The sequence below is a fragment of the Gadus chalcogrammus genome, chromosome 2, assembly GCF_026213295.1.
Source record: "Gadus chalcogrammus isolate NIFS_2021 chromosome 2, NIFS_Gcha_1.0, whole genome shotgun sequence".
NCBI lineage: Eukaryota > Metazoa > Chordata > Actinopteri > Gadiformes > Gadidae > Gadus > Gadus chalcogrammus.
Window position 1 is genome coordinate 13,076,484 of NC_079413.1, and position 12,062 is coordinate 13,088,545.

Below are 12,062 nucleotides of genomic sequence, written 5' to 3' on the forward strand. Positions count from 1 at the left end.
CAATATGTCGAAACTATTTATTTTCTATTTGAACAATGATAACTGATATGCATCTTGTTAAAATTGTATAAATACGTATTGCCTTATATGTTGGTTGTAAACTAATAAATTAAGCAACAACCACCAATGTGTTGGCTAAATTAATAATCCAACGAGGACCACATTTACAAATCCTTTATTGAAATGCAGTGAAAAACAAAAACAGAAGCACATTTAAATTCGAAAATCAATCGCTAAATGTTACTTTCTTCAGTGTAGCAGTGAGAAACAGTCATTGCTAATAAAGTGACCAAGATAAATAATGATGATAGCTTCAAAATTCGATTATTTAAAACAGACCAGATTATGTCCATTGATACATGGATACCATGGGTTTATGTGAAGGGGAGGTAAACAGTGCATATTTCACAGTGCACTGAACATGTTAACAACAAAAAGCTAAAGGCAATCTTACACATTTCTCCTTTAAAGGGAATTCACTTGATGAAATAAATACAATTATACACATGATATATACAAATGACTTCAGTCATAATCATTCTCTCGCAATATCCACTTGGCTTGGATGAAAAAACCGAAAGATGTTATTCCAACCATGTTGATTACTTTACTGGGGTGATGATCTGGGGTTAAAACAAATGACTTCATTTGCCTTACATTTTGGAGATAGACTGCTTGCTTCATAGGACAACCAACAGGTAAGAAAGCTGATGAGGGGGAACAAGTAGTGTGAATGAAGCGGCTTCTTCTTCCGAAATCACAGAGCCCACCGGACTGTGAAAACCTCTGACATGGGCAGGGCCAAACCCTTCACCTTCAACGCCTCCAGACAGACAGACAGACAAGCAAAGAGAGAGTTTAGAGTATATAACCTGATGATTCTTTATTATGATCAAAATTAATTAGCATGTTTATGATCTGCGTAAACTGGTTAATGCACCCTTATCATCTTCCTACCATAATCATATTATCATAATGTGTACAGCTTAATTCAGTAATTTTTGCTATTTTTACGTAATATTCTAGTATCCTAATCTGTTCAGTTTTATTTTAGCCTTTTATGTGTATCTTTAATGTTAATTATTTCTAACTGTAATACTATAAAGTGTTTTGATGGCTAGATTGATCTGTTGTTTCTTTATCCTACCCGTTAAATCGTTGTATTGCTCTTATTGTGTTTCTGCTTCAGTCTCTCAGTCCATGAAAGTTTCTTACATTGCACTTCCGTATTTTCTACTGGAGATGCTATCATGCTTGTGGTCGAGACATGCTCTATGAAGATGGTGTGTCATCCACTCTGAGAACTATAACCTCGTCATCCTCCCATGGCCCTGCTTTTAGACTGTATACTCAAAGCTTGCCCTAGTGAGTCAAAATTTAGTCACTTTAACATTGAAACTTTGAACTATAACATTCATAAACTTCCATATAATCATATTAATAATAATCAAAACAATAATCATAATATTAAATAGCCTTATTGATTATAGACGATATTTATCTTTATATTTATATACAAAGCGCTAGATAAAACTGTGATAAAACTGGAATTGATGGTATTTGATCAAACACAAATACGTAAAGTGAGATTTAACCATTTCATAAAAGCAGTTGATGGAATTTGACAAGTAATTACAACTACCACCTCAGATCCGGCCAGGGCCTCGGCTCACCTTGGTGTCTGTGCGATAGGTGAAGTCCAAGACTCTCAGGCCGTTGGCCCACACAGATACGGGCCGTGACGGCACCCCGAACACCCTCAGGCCCCCCAGAACCAGGCGGCTCAGACCCCCGTTCTGCCTGACCGGGTCACCCACAACCTGGGACTGGAGGATCGAAATCACCAAGGGGTCACCAGAATAGGAACAAAATATAGAGTTTTCTTGCATTAAAGGCACTGCTTGTAGGATTTTTACACACAGGAATCACTTTAAATTGCCAAAATATGAACAGGTTGTACTTTAAATGTGCCCTTGCCCGACTTTCCAACAACCTTTGGGCAGATTTCTAGTATATAAGAAATAGGCCAGGAAAAAGGAGTGCATAAAACTAACATAAGTTTTTGATTGTTTTTGTCTCTACCCACAGGAATGTCTGATTCTTACATATTGTACATTTAAAGTGCCTCAAGGTTAAGCTTAAATTCCTAAAAATGATGAAACTAGTCGGCCGAGCAGACAATGTCATTAAATCTCCTAGTCCGGGGTAGAACTGTCACCTGAAGCACGTAATGAATGTGTTATAACCAGTTCAGAGTTTGATTTCCTTATGTTCCAAGGAAAATGTTTTCTTTTAAAAAATCTGAAATCTGAAGTTTCCAGACCAGACTATTTTGAGGTGTTGCACCTCGATTCTTGAACCTTAGATCTGCATAATCCCTCCCTATATCTTCAAAACACATGTAATCTACCATCTTCTGCGCTTTGTTGTTTTAATTCTTGATAGAAATTGGAAAGAATATAATTTTTATATTACACCTATCTCCTATTATGCAACTGAATACCACTACACTAACAAACCTACTTCCTGATTCCTATAGCCACACTCTGTCATGTTTTATTTTTTATAAAAACGATTTTTGCAGCAACTGGTTCCTCATTTGTAGGTCAAGTTGCATATCATCATGTGCTAAATGACTGAATGTAAATGACCGGATGGAAGTGAACATCAGTGAAGAAGTCTTCCCCACCTGAGCAGCGATGAAGAGGACATAGCAGTACTCTCCGGTATGGAAGGTGTCCATGCTGTCCCCGTCGTCCCAGAACAGGTCCCCGCTGGCCCAGCCCCTCGGGGACAGTGCCACCGTGAGGAGGAAAGGATTGCTGCGCGAGGCGTTGGTTGTCAGGGCTGGCTCCTGCAGAAATAGAGAAGATTTTGTAGTTCATGTAACCCTATTCTATGTTTGGAGCCTGTAATGATAATGGGTCAAAAAAAGTAGACCTATAACCCTATACTGACACTAAAATGTACGATAAAATCCTGTCTGAAGGTAAACACCTGAACTCAAGAAGATAATCGCATTCTCTCTTATTCTAATCAAGAGTTATTATCGGATTTTGCTCCAGTACCGGAGTACATCTCTGCATTTTATTCATTCATTCAATCTCCTGATTGAATGAATGAAGCTGCTCGACCAAAGGAGTCGAGCAGCTTCTCTGTGCGCCCCCATACTCTGACCTGCTGTGGGATGACGTGTCCCTCTCTCACATGGACGTTGATGGTGTCCAGCGGGGCTGGCAGGAGCAGGTACTGGCCCTTACTGTAGAAAGGCAGACCCTGCAAACCCATTACATGGGCAGGTAGGACTATAAGACTTTTATTTTATAAGACTATACCGGGTTTAACATAACATTGATATTTTACCACTAGATGTGATGTCGATTTTTTTACGTTTTGCAATGGCTGATCTACATCCATGGGATGTGAAACATTTGTCCTCACAAACAACCCACAACCGGCCATTGGCAATTGTGGTCGTTCTCAGGGAAGGCGATACACACCTAAATGATCTACCCTAGGTTGGCAGTACTTTATTAGAAATATATTGATTCAAAGATATTCGTTTCATCTGCGTTTTTTTAAGCACGCAGGGCAAACAAACCATGGGCAAGGTGATTGGAGAGGGAGTGGGAGGTGTCAATGCTTACATCCTCCAGACTGTACCAAGTTCCTGCGGGCAGGTAAGCGGCCAGTTCAACGACCCCTGGCTCCAACACAGGGCTGATAAGCAGCGAGGGCCCCCACAGGAACTGCCTGTCTATGGTCTGGCAGTTGGGGTCATTGGGGAATCTGAAAATAGGATAAGACCAGCTCAGAGATCCTTATTACTGTGTGAGGGAGAGGAGAGCGGTGGGAGAGTGAGAGACAAAAGCAGTGGGGAGAAGGGGAATGTAAAGATAGAAAATGAGGAAAGGGAGAGGAAGAAGAGGAGGAGAAGAGAGGCAGAATGAGAGGAGAGGAAAGGAGAAGGAGATAGGAGAGGAGAGGAAAAGAGAAGGAGGGCAGAACAAGAACGAGAGGATAGAAGAACAGCGCAGATGAGAGGACGAACGGATTAAAGAGAGACATGAAAAGGATAAAGGGAGCAAGAAGTGCAGACGAGAAGAGACGGAAAGAGATGTAGAGAGACGTACTCCAGGAAGAGGGGCCGGGCCACCGTGTCTGCGGAGGTGTGTGCGTGATGGAAGAGTGTGTAGAGGAATGGAAGGAGGGAGTAGCGCTGGTTCAGGGCCCTCCGCATTGCCGCCTGGGCTCTCTGCCCAAACACGTAGGGTTCCTGGGGCTAGCGCGCGCACACACACACACACACACACACACACACACACACACACACACACACACACACACACACACACACACACACACACACACACACACACACACACACACACACACACACACACACACACACACACACACACAGACTTTAGAATAACCTCTCTTAGTACATCAAACGGATGGACTGCTTGCAAGAAAAAAAATCCTACAATAGCAGCTAAACACAAAGACAAAAGGCTCAAAAAGCTGACTAAACCAAAGTAAATAACGCAGCCTGTCCAAACAGGACAACAAACGACATTGTGTGCACAGCAAATAAGCAACAGCGTGCCAACACAGGGACATGTAGGGGCGGACGGTCTGTCTCACAGCGTTGGGCCTGTCGTTGTGGTTCCTCATAAAGGGGTAGAAGGCACCCAGCTGCATCCAGCGCACACACAGTTCCTCTGTGGTGTCCCCCCCGAAGCCACACACATCAGCCCCCGCCAACGCCATGCCCGACAGGCCCAGCTGCAGCACAGCTGGGAAGGGGGTAGGGGGGGGTGGAGGGGAGGATAACCAACGAAAGGTCATAAAAAAGGAGAATAAAGTGACAGTAAAGTGACAATACTTTTTGATCGATTTGGGAACATAGCTGTGTATATATTTTTGGGGATTAAACCCCAGTGAGAAGGTAATCCATTGTGTTCTCTGGCACCACAGATGCACACGTGCCCCTCCTTACCAGGAACGGAGTACCGCAGCTGCTCCCAGTCGCTCCGGACGTCCCCGGTCCACACCCCGGAGAAGCGTCCGATGCCCGGAAAGGAGGAGCGGGAGAGGACGAAGGGCCGCTTCCCCCTGACCTCCAACAGAGCTCTGCCCACACAAGACAGTCACTGAAGTTTCAAATTACAAGTTTACTTTATTTATGTAGCACCCCAAAAAAAAAAGTATGTTTTTACCAAAGTGCTGTAAAGATAAGTTTACAGCCTTCACAGTCAATACACATGCAGTCAAATAAGGGACACAATAAAAACAGGAAATCACAAAATTAAATAAGCATTTTTTGTTGCCTAACAATTTGTTATTGCTATGAATGAGCCACAATCAAACAGATCCTTTACAAAAACGTCTATATTGAAAGTGTATTAAAAAACAACAATCAATCTTTCTCGTGATGGCAGTCCGTGCTGTGAATGCTATGAATGTCTATAAATGACATTGATTGATGAAATCCATTGTGCATGTGCTCCTGAATCCCCTCATAAAGTCAGGCAATTTAAATGCTTCGGTTGTTACCAGAACTCCCCTTGTGCCTTGTAAATCTCAAATAGACATAGGTTGAACAAGGCAGTGCAGTTTCACACTTTTTACCAGATACTTGCTGTGTGCCATGTTACCTGTAGGTGGCGCTGGCCTCTGTCAATCCGTACAGATTGTGCAGGTTGTAGTGGGTGGACAGGTTCTGCTGCGCAGACATGCAGAGGGTGCCCACGTTCAGCTGGCCTCCGATGACACCCTCTTTAAATGGAAGACAAGAAACACAGACACAGACACACACGCAGACAAACATACATACACACACATTACAGTTCAAGGATGAAATAATAAGATAAGATATACTTTATTAATCCCAGATAGTAAATACATGTCTAAATGATTAAAACAACCTAATAATCATGGGCGCTCAAACTTCTGAAAAACCTGAAGTTGTCCCCCTCAACATAAATTATTTCTAAATATGTATTTAATAGAAGCCGTCTCCACAGAAATAATTCAAACAATTAAACAACACTTTTTCAAGGATGGTTTATGTCCCCCATGTGTATCTGACTGAACCGTTTGTTAGAGCAATGTCCCCTCCAGAAATTACTCTTGAAAATTAACATGTTTGTGATCCTAAGTTGTAATAAGATCTGCGCCCTTGCTACTATTAATAATAGAGAATCTTTTTTTTTTAAATGTATGCTGTTTATTTGTTGTTTAAGGTTCAAGTGCAGGTCATCACAAGGTAACATCGCTATGACCATAGTGGGGAAGAATAGTTTGTTTTGTAATTAAGGCAGAAATGATTTGTCATAAGGGGAGTACATGGTTGTGTTTTTGGAAGTGCCACTGCTTTTCTCATGTTTCTCTCAATATAGCAGAGTATCGCCACTCGCCAACTAAAAATCCCATGATGCATTCTGATGTACCAGCCATATTCTGGCTGTAAACCAGGTCAACGCCTCCCCCTTTTGTTCAAATGCCTGTTAACAGGTATATAGCAAGAACTCTCACTATTTCTTGCTGATATCACTCTCCAGTTTAAAAGATAAGGACCACTGCCTGTATTGACCTAACTAACCGTACGCCCGAGTAAAAGTCCAATACATGGGCATATCCTGCTTGTAATGTTGACAGCAAACAGTATCTGACAGTATCTATGTAAACATGCCTGTTCAGTTTCAGCTTAACCCAACACCTGTGGGTTTAATGTTGTCCTATCTACTTTTTAGTCATTTGGTTTCCAATACTTTTTTTTCCAAGTGGTTTACACATTATACATTCATATACATGTCATGAAAGAACAGGTAGTGGGTTGGGCATCTCGCTAAAAGGTTAACACTATCCTATGGTCCACATGTGTGAAACAAAAAGTCAGAGGATAAATCCGGCATATAATACACTATATCCAAAGATGCATGCATACTCAAAACAACAGTACCACTGGTATTTTTTTCAGCAGAACCCATTGACTTTATATTAGACACATTCCACATTCAGTTGGGCTCCTGGTTTTCATTCAGCACTGTTGTAAACTCAAGCAGCAAGAGGCAGTCCCACCATTCTATGCAAATTCCCAAGCAAATTGCCAATCAAAGAAATAATGGCAAATGACTGAGGAAATGCACCCTGGTCTGCTAAAGGGCAAACCAATTTCAAAAAGCTTCCAGACAGATATTTAGAGAAAATAAATAGTATGCACAAAGCAACTGGTCAAAACGAAAGGTTGATTTTATGAAGTACTTATGTCACACACTCACTCAATTGTATGTCTAGTTTATGAAAAGGGACCGTTTCACACTGTCCCTTAAAAGTTAGTGATCTATTTATTCTTGAATGGGCAAACTTACTGAATTATCTTCGTTCACAATCATCATAAGAGTATGTTATAAGAGTAATTGAAAGTGATCAATGGCGGTGATCCAGTAGACTTACTTGGTGTATAGGGTGGAGCTTCCAGGTCACTGTCTGGACAGCCGTCCACTGAACCCTGCACAAAATTGGCTGGTTCGTTCATGTCCTGAGAAGAGAGGAAACTAGATGAAATCATGTAGATGTTAAAATGTATAAAATAATAATAAGGTGCTGGAATACAGGTCAACAAAACATGCTTCTGTGTATACATGTGAGGTCAGACACAGCTCATTAGTGAGTGAGTGAGTGAGTGAGTGAGTGAGTGAGTGAGTGAGTGAGTGAGTGAGTGAGTGAGTGAGTGAGTGAGTGAGTGAGTGAGTGAGTGAGTGAGTGAGTGTGTTTGCATGTGTAAACAAAACTTACGATCCACAGCCCATCTAGTTTGACGGTAGAGTGGAAACTTTGGATGCAGTCTCTCCACCAGAGGATAGTCTCCGGGTTTGTGAAGTCGGGGAAGGCAGTCCGGCCCGGCCACACCTGGGAAACAGGGATAGAAATACAATACAGCGACTCAGCGGGTGTCTGCATAGCACTGGCTTCTGCTGTGCTAGCATATGGCAATTCAGTGCAGGAACACAGTTTAGAAACACAGACTCATTTCAGGAACACAAACTCATTTCAGCAACACAGACTTATTTCAGGAACACAGAATAATTTCACTATGGTAATGAAAAGCAAGGTTTCAACCTGAAACTATTTAGTTATTTCAAATACAGGGGCTAGGGTTAGGGATATGCAAAACACAAACAGTTGAGCCCAACCTTCCCGATGAGGGTGTGTCCCGTAGCATTCCTAATGAAGACCCCTCTCCTCTGTCCATCCTCATAAGGAAGGTACGTCCCTTTAGGACTGGTGCTGCTGATACCAGGATCCTGAGAAGAAGAAGATGGACTGGGATGGTACGTTCTGTCTGAGAGCACTGACCCCTATTGGCAGATTATAGGAACTACTTGGTTTGCTGCAGGGTTTACAGAATCAGGATAACCAGCTCTTTCAACAAATTGAACCCCGCTAAAAACTGTGCGTTCGTTTGAGAGTTAAAACAGGGGTTTTATGGTTTAAAGATATTGATTTGGCAACTGACCAGTATGAGAATATACTTCATCCCTCTCTGATGGAACTCCTCCACCATGTCTGGTAAATCCCCGAATCTCTGGGGGTCAAAGGTGAACACCCGGCGCTTGTCTGCGTAGTCCAGGTCATTCCACTGCACATCCTATTTCAACCATTAGCCACCAATCAATGCACAACAGTATACGTTAATAGTAACATCCCACATGAATCCCATAACCACCTGGTAGACGTTTCATTTGAATTTGGAACCAAATTAGAAATTATTTACCAGTGGGAAATTGTGCATGTGCATGCGCTGTACCACGGATCGGGTCTCGTTGGAGGTGTGATAGCCCCAACGACACAGGTGGAAGCCCAGCGACCAATAAGGAGGCATCATAGGGTAGCCTAGGGGTGGGGAGGGCTTTAGGTCAACCAATCATAACTCACATGACCACTCATTTCCACCCATACCCGACAGACTATCAACAATAAAGGACACCAACTATAAAAAGGTATGTCCTTTAGCATTCACGCAAAATGTGTGTGTGATCACATTACTGTGATTCATGTTGATAATCAAATTAGACTAAACAATCCAAGAAAAAACAGTGTCCCATCATCACCATAAACATCAAACATCACTGAAATACAAAAAAAGGAGCCATTATCACACAACTTCTTCAAAGCCAGTTTGAATTGAGTTTACTGATTTTGGATGAAACGGAGCCCCATACCAACAACCTGCAGGTACTGTCGTACCACACTCTGGGGGTCGGGGCCCAGAAAGACGTACAGGTCCAGGATCCCTCCAACTGACACCCAGGTGAGGGCAGGCGTGGGCTGCAGGGCCACCTCTTATGCAAAAAATATCACAAAGTAAATATCGATATGATATATATACTGTATACATGGGAGAGTGGGTGCACTATAATGTCTTAGAGGGCCCCTTATTTTACCACCAGGTGTGACATTGATCAGTCATTACAGGCCATTTCAGTATCGACCCTTGCGTGACATCAAAAAGTTCAGCCAGATGTATGATTTAGGTGGTAAAACAGGGGCACTCCAGGCAAAAGGGGTGTTGAGTACCCATGGCATTGCTGTTGAGCAGGAAGACGCCGTGCGCTAGGCCGTCCTCCTCTTGGACCAGGTAGAACGGGTGGGACCCATACATATTAGCATTAGCCTGTAGCAGCGGGTTGGGAAAACAAGGACATATACAATCAATTAGGTAACGTAGACTAGCATACTGTAATTACAAAGGAAACATAAGATTTAATTGTGAATGGTAAGGCTGTATAAATATACCATACAATTATTTTTATGAAGCCTGAGTCAAAAAAAAAAGTTACAAAGTTAACATTGGTCAACAAAAACAACCATCCAATGCAGGTACTCCTAAACTGACATGAGGCGCCATGTCCCTGTTCCAGAAGGTGAGGCTGGTCCAGTTGAGGTCCAGGCCCAGCAGGGTGTAGTGCTCCCCCAGGCCGGACAGCACCGGGGAGGCCAGGGAGGTGGAGAGCTGCAGGTACTGGTCCGAGAACAGCAGCGGAGCCACGGTGGTGTTCAGGCTGGACAGAAAGGGAGGTCAGGGGGGAAGGCCAGTGAAGGGGAGTGAGGTCATTTAGGTCATTTGGGATGAGAATGAGGAACTTTCACCGAGAGGCTGGAGATAAAATGGGCATATAATGTTGCAGCCGGGGTGCGGCTTTTTACAAATAGGTTGGAGTATACTTTTTGTTGATTTGTGGTTTCAATTCTTTAAATATTTATAATTCTCTTCCTCCTCTCCTGTGTATGCATGCTGCTCTACAAACATGTAAAATATAGAAGTTGTAGTTAATACAAAGCACTTTTTGTGATGTGGGAATAATTAACGGAAAGTTTCACTCATTTGAAAATGATCAACTCACATTACCCGGCCATTGGATTTACGTTGAATGATGAAGCCAAAAGGGTCTGGCTGGAACTCGGCTGTATAGAGAGAGTCGTGGTCGGTCTTCAGCCCACCAAAGTTACCAGGAGGCAGAGGAACTTCATATCGCTTCGACGAGGGGTCCTTCAACTAACAAATACATTTGCATGGTGAGAAATGACCATATTTTTTTTTTTTGCATGCATGCATTTTCTTAAGTGTGATCAAACACAACTCCTAATCAGATAGTGAAATAGTGGCTAGGGTGAATGGTAAAAGGTAGTGGGTTCATTCCTCAACATACACAAGCACCCTTGAGAGAGATACCTATGCTCATTAATGACTTCTATCTGAATCACTGATGCCTTGGATTAAAACGTCTCCCAAAGAAGAAATTATAAATAATAATAGTATAAAAAAACTCACATAATTGCTCACACATGTACCTCTACTCAAATAAGGTACATTTGTTTCATTTTGTTTCAAATATAGAAATGCCTGATTTAGAGAAACTTACTGTGAGATGGAAGCAGTTCGGCGTCTCCTCTATTACCTCCAGGCGCAGTGTGGTTATGTCCCTGGGGAGGTAGGAGGGAGTCGGTCGTACCAGAGTGGCACCCCGGCCTCTCTTGGTGGGGCTGAGCGGACCCATCTTGTAGCCGCTATATGACCGAGGATAGTAGCACCAAGGAGGGCCAGAGGTGAGCGCCAGAGGGGCATAGCAACACCCTCGTTCCTGACACTCACTCCGAGTCAGTACTCGGTCTCTGGAGCAGTCGAATCTGCTGTCCAGGTTCATGAGACACTTGGAAGAACCAGCGTCCGATGGTTGTTGGGTTATTCCCGCTTGATCCGTCCATATTTTCACGAAGATGTTCCGAACTTTTTCTAGAAGGTTCACAGATGCTGGAGGACGTCCCACGGGTTCCTCAGAGCGGATTTTGATCGTATCATAATCAGACACATGGCTGACGTACAGACAGGTCAATAAAGCAGAGATGAAGAGGAGCCCAGCTGAGAGGACCGCCGCACCAGACAAATCTGCCATCAGATGACCTGTCCGCACCATCAGTTACTATGAAACTAGAGGTGACCGTTATTCACTGTAGCCCCTTAAGATACACAGATAAGATATCATTGTGTTTAGGCCCTTAAACGATTTGGCCATGTGTAACGTTACTTATTGTGTACTTACTGTTTATAATGAAGGTAACAGGCGTTAGAAGTAACTACAAACGAACTCAAGGGAGTCGAGTTTAGTTGCGAATAGAGGTACGAAATATCATATAAGAGGCAATTATAGTTCTTCATACAAGATTATTGGCTTTTATATCATAAACCGGTTCAATGCATTCGCTTCAGTCTGCATTCACAATTAAAGGCTAACTTTCTGTTGTACCCCCTTGCCTCAGTTTGTTTTGGTTTGTAGTCTTTAGACTACGGAAAGCCCGATAGGACAGTGTACATATTCCGCGAAACACCCAAAGGTTTTGGTATGTTTAGCGACAGTTTAAATAGATGGAAATACTTCAGTTGCAAACTTAAATAAGGAACAGTACTGTGCCTAAAATTGTCATAAATCCTATTGCTTCTGGACATTTCCTTAGCAATTATTTTTTATCCATTTTATTCAAAGCAATTCAGACTC

General features: G+C 42.6%; 1 protein-coding gene across 2 annotated transcripts; it reads right to left on the reverse strand.

The window, feature by feature from the left end:
* Positions 1-155: 155 nt before the first annotated feature.
* gaa (alpha glucosidase) lies at positions 156-12,010 on the reverse strand. Of its 2 annotated transcripts, none has more exons than XM_056581732.1 (20): positions 11,610-12,010; positions 10,932-11,470; positions 10,413-10,564; positions 9,905-10,070; positions 9,586-9,682; positions 9,231-9,350; positions 8,783-8,901; positions 8,525-8,656; positions 8,202-8,312; positions 7,804-7,917; positions 7,462-7,546; positions 5,661-5,781; positions 5,003-5,136; positions 4,648-4,799; positions 4,134-4,282; positions 3,648-3,789; positions 3,178-3,276; positions 2,690-2,854; positions 1,674-1,826; positions 156-823 (listed from the first exon to the last, which is right to left on the reverse strand). In XM_056581732.1, exons 2-20 carry the CDS (start codon positions 11,460-11,462, stop codon positions 758-760), a joined length of 2,808 nt encoding a protein of 935 aa, XP_056437707.1. In that variant the 5' UTR covers positions 11,463-11,470; positions 11,610-12,010; the 3' UTR covers positions 156-757. The 2 variants fall into 2 exon arrangements, with proteins under 2 accessions (XP_056437707.1, XP_056437700.1); XM_056581725.1 differs by having other exon boundaries at positions 10,932-11,526.
* Between the last annotated feature and the right edge of the window lie 52 nt (positions 12,011-12,062).

Coding starts and splice junctions, on each gene's coding strand:
- gaa (XM_056581725.1), bottom strand. CDS start 11,483: ATGGTGCGGACAGGTCATCTGATGGCAGATTTGTCTGGTGCGGCGGTC. Junction 7,918..8,201: donor GACACACCCTCATCGGGAAG/GTTGGGCTCAAC, acceptor CCTGTTTCCCAG/GTGTGGCCGGGCCGGACTGC. Junction 3,277..3,647: donor CTTGGTACAGTCTGGAGGAT/GTAAGCATTGAC, acceptor ATGGGTTTGCAG/GGTCTGCCTTTCTACAGTAA.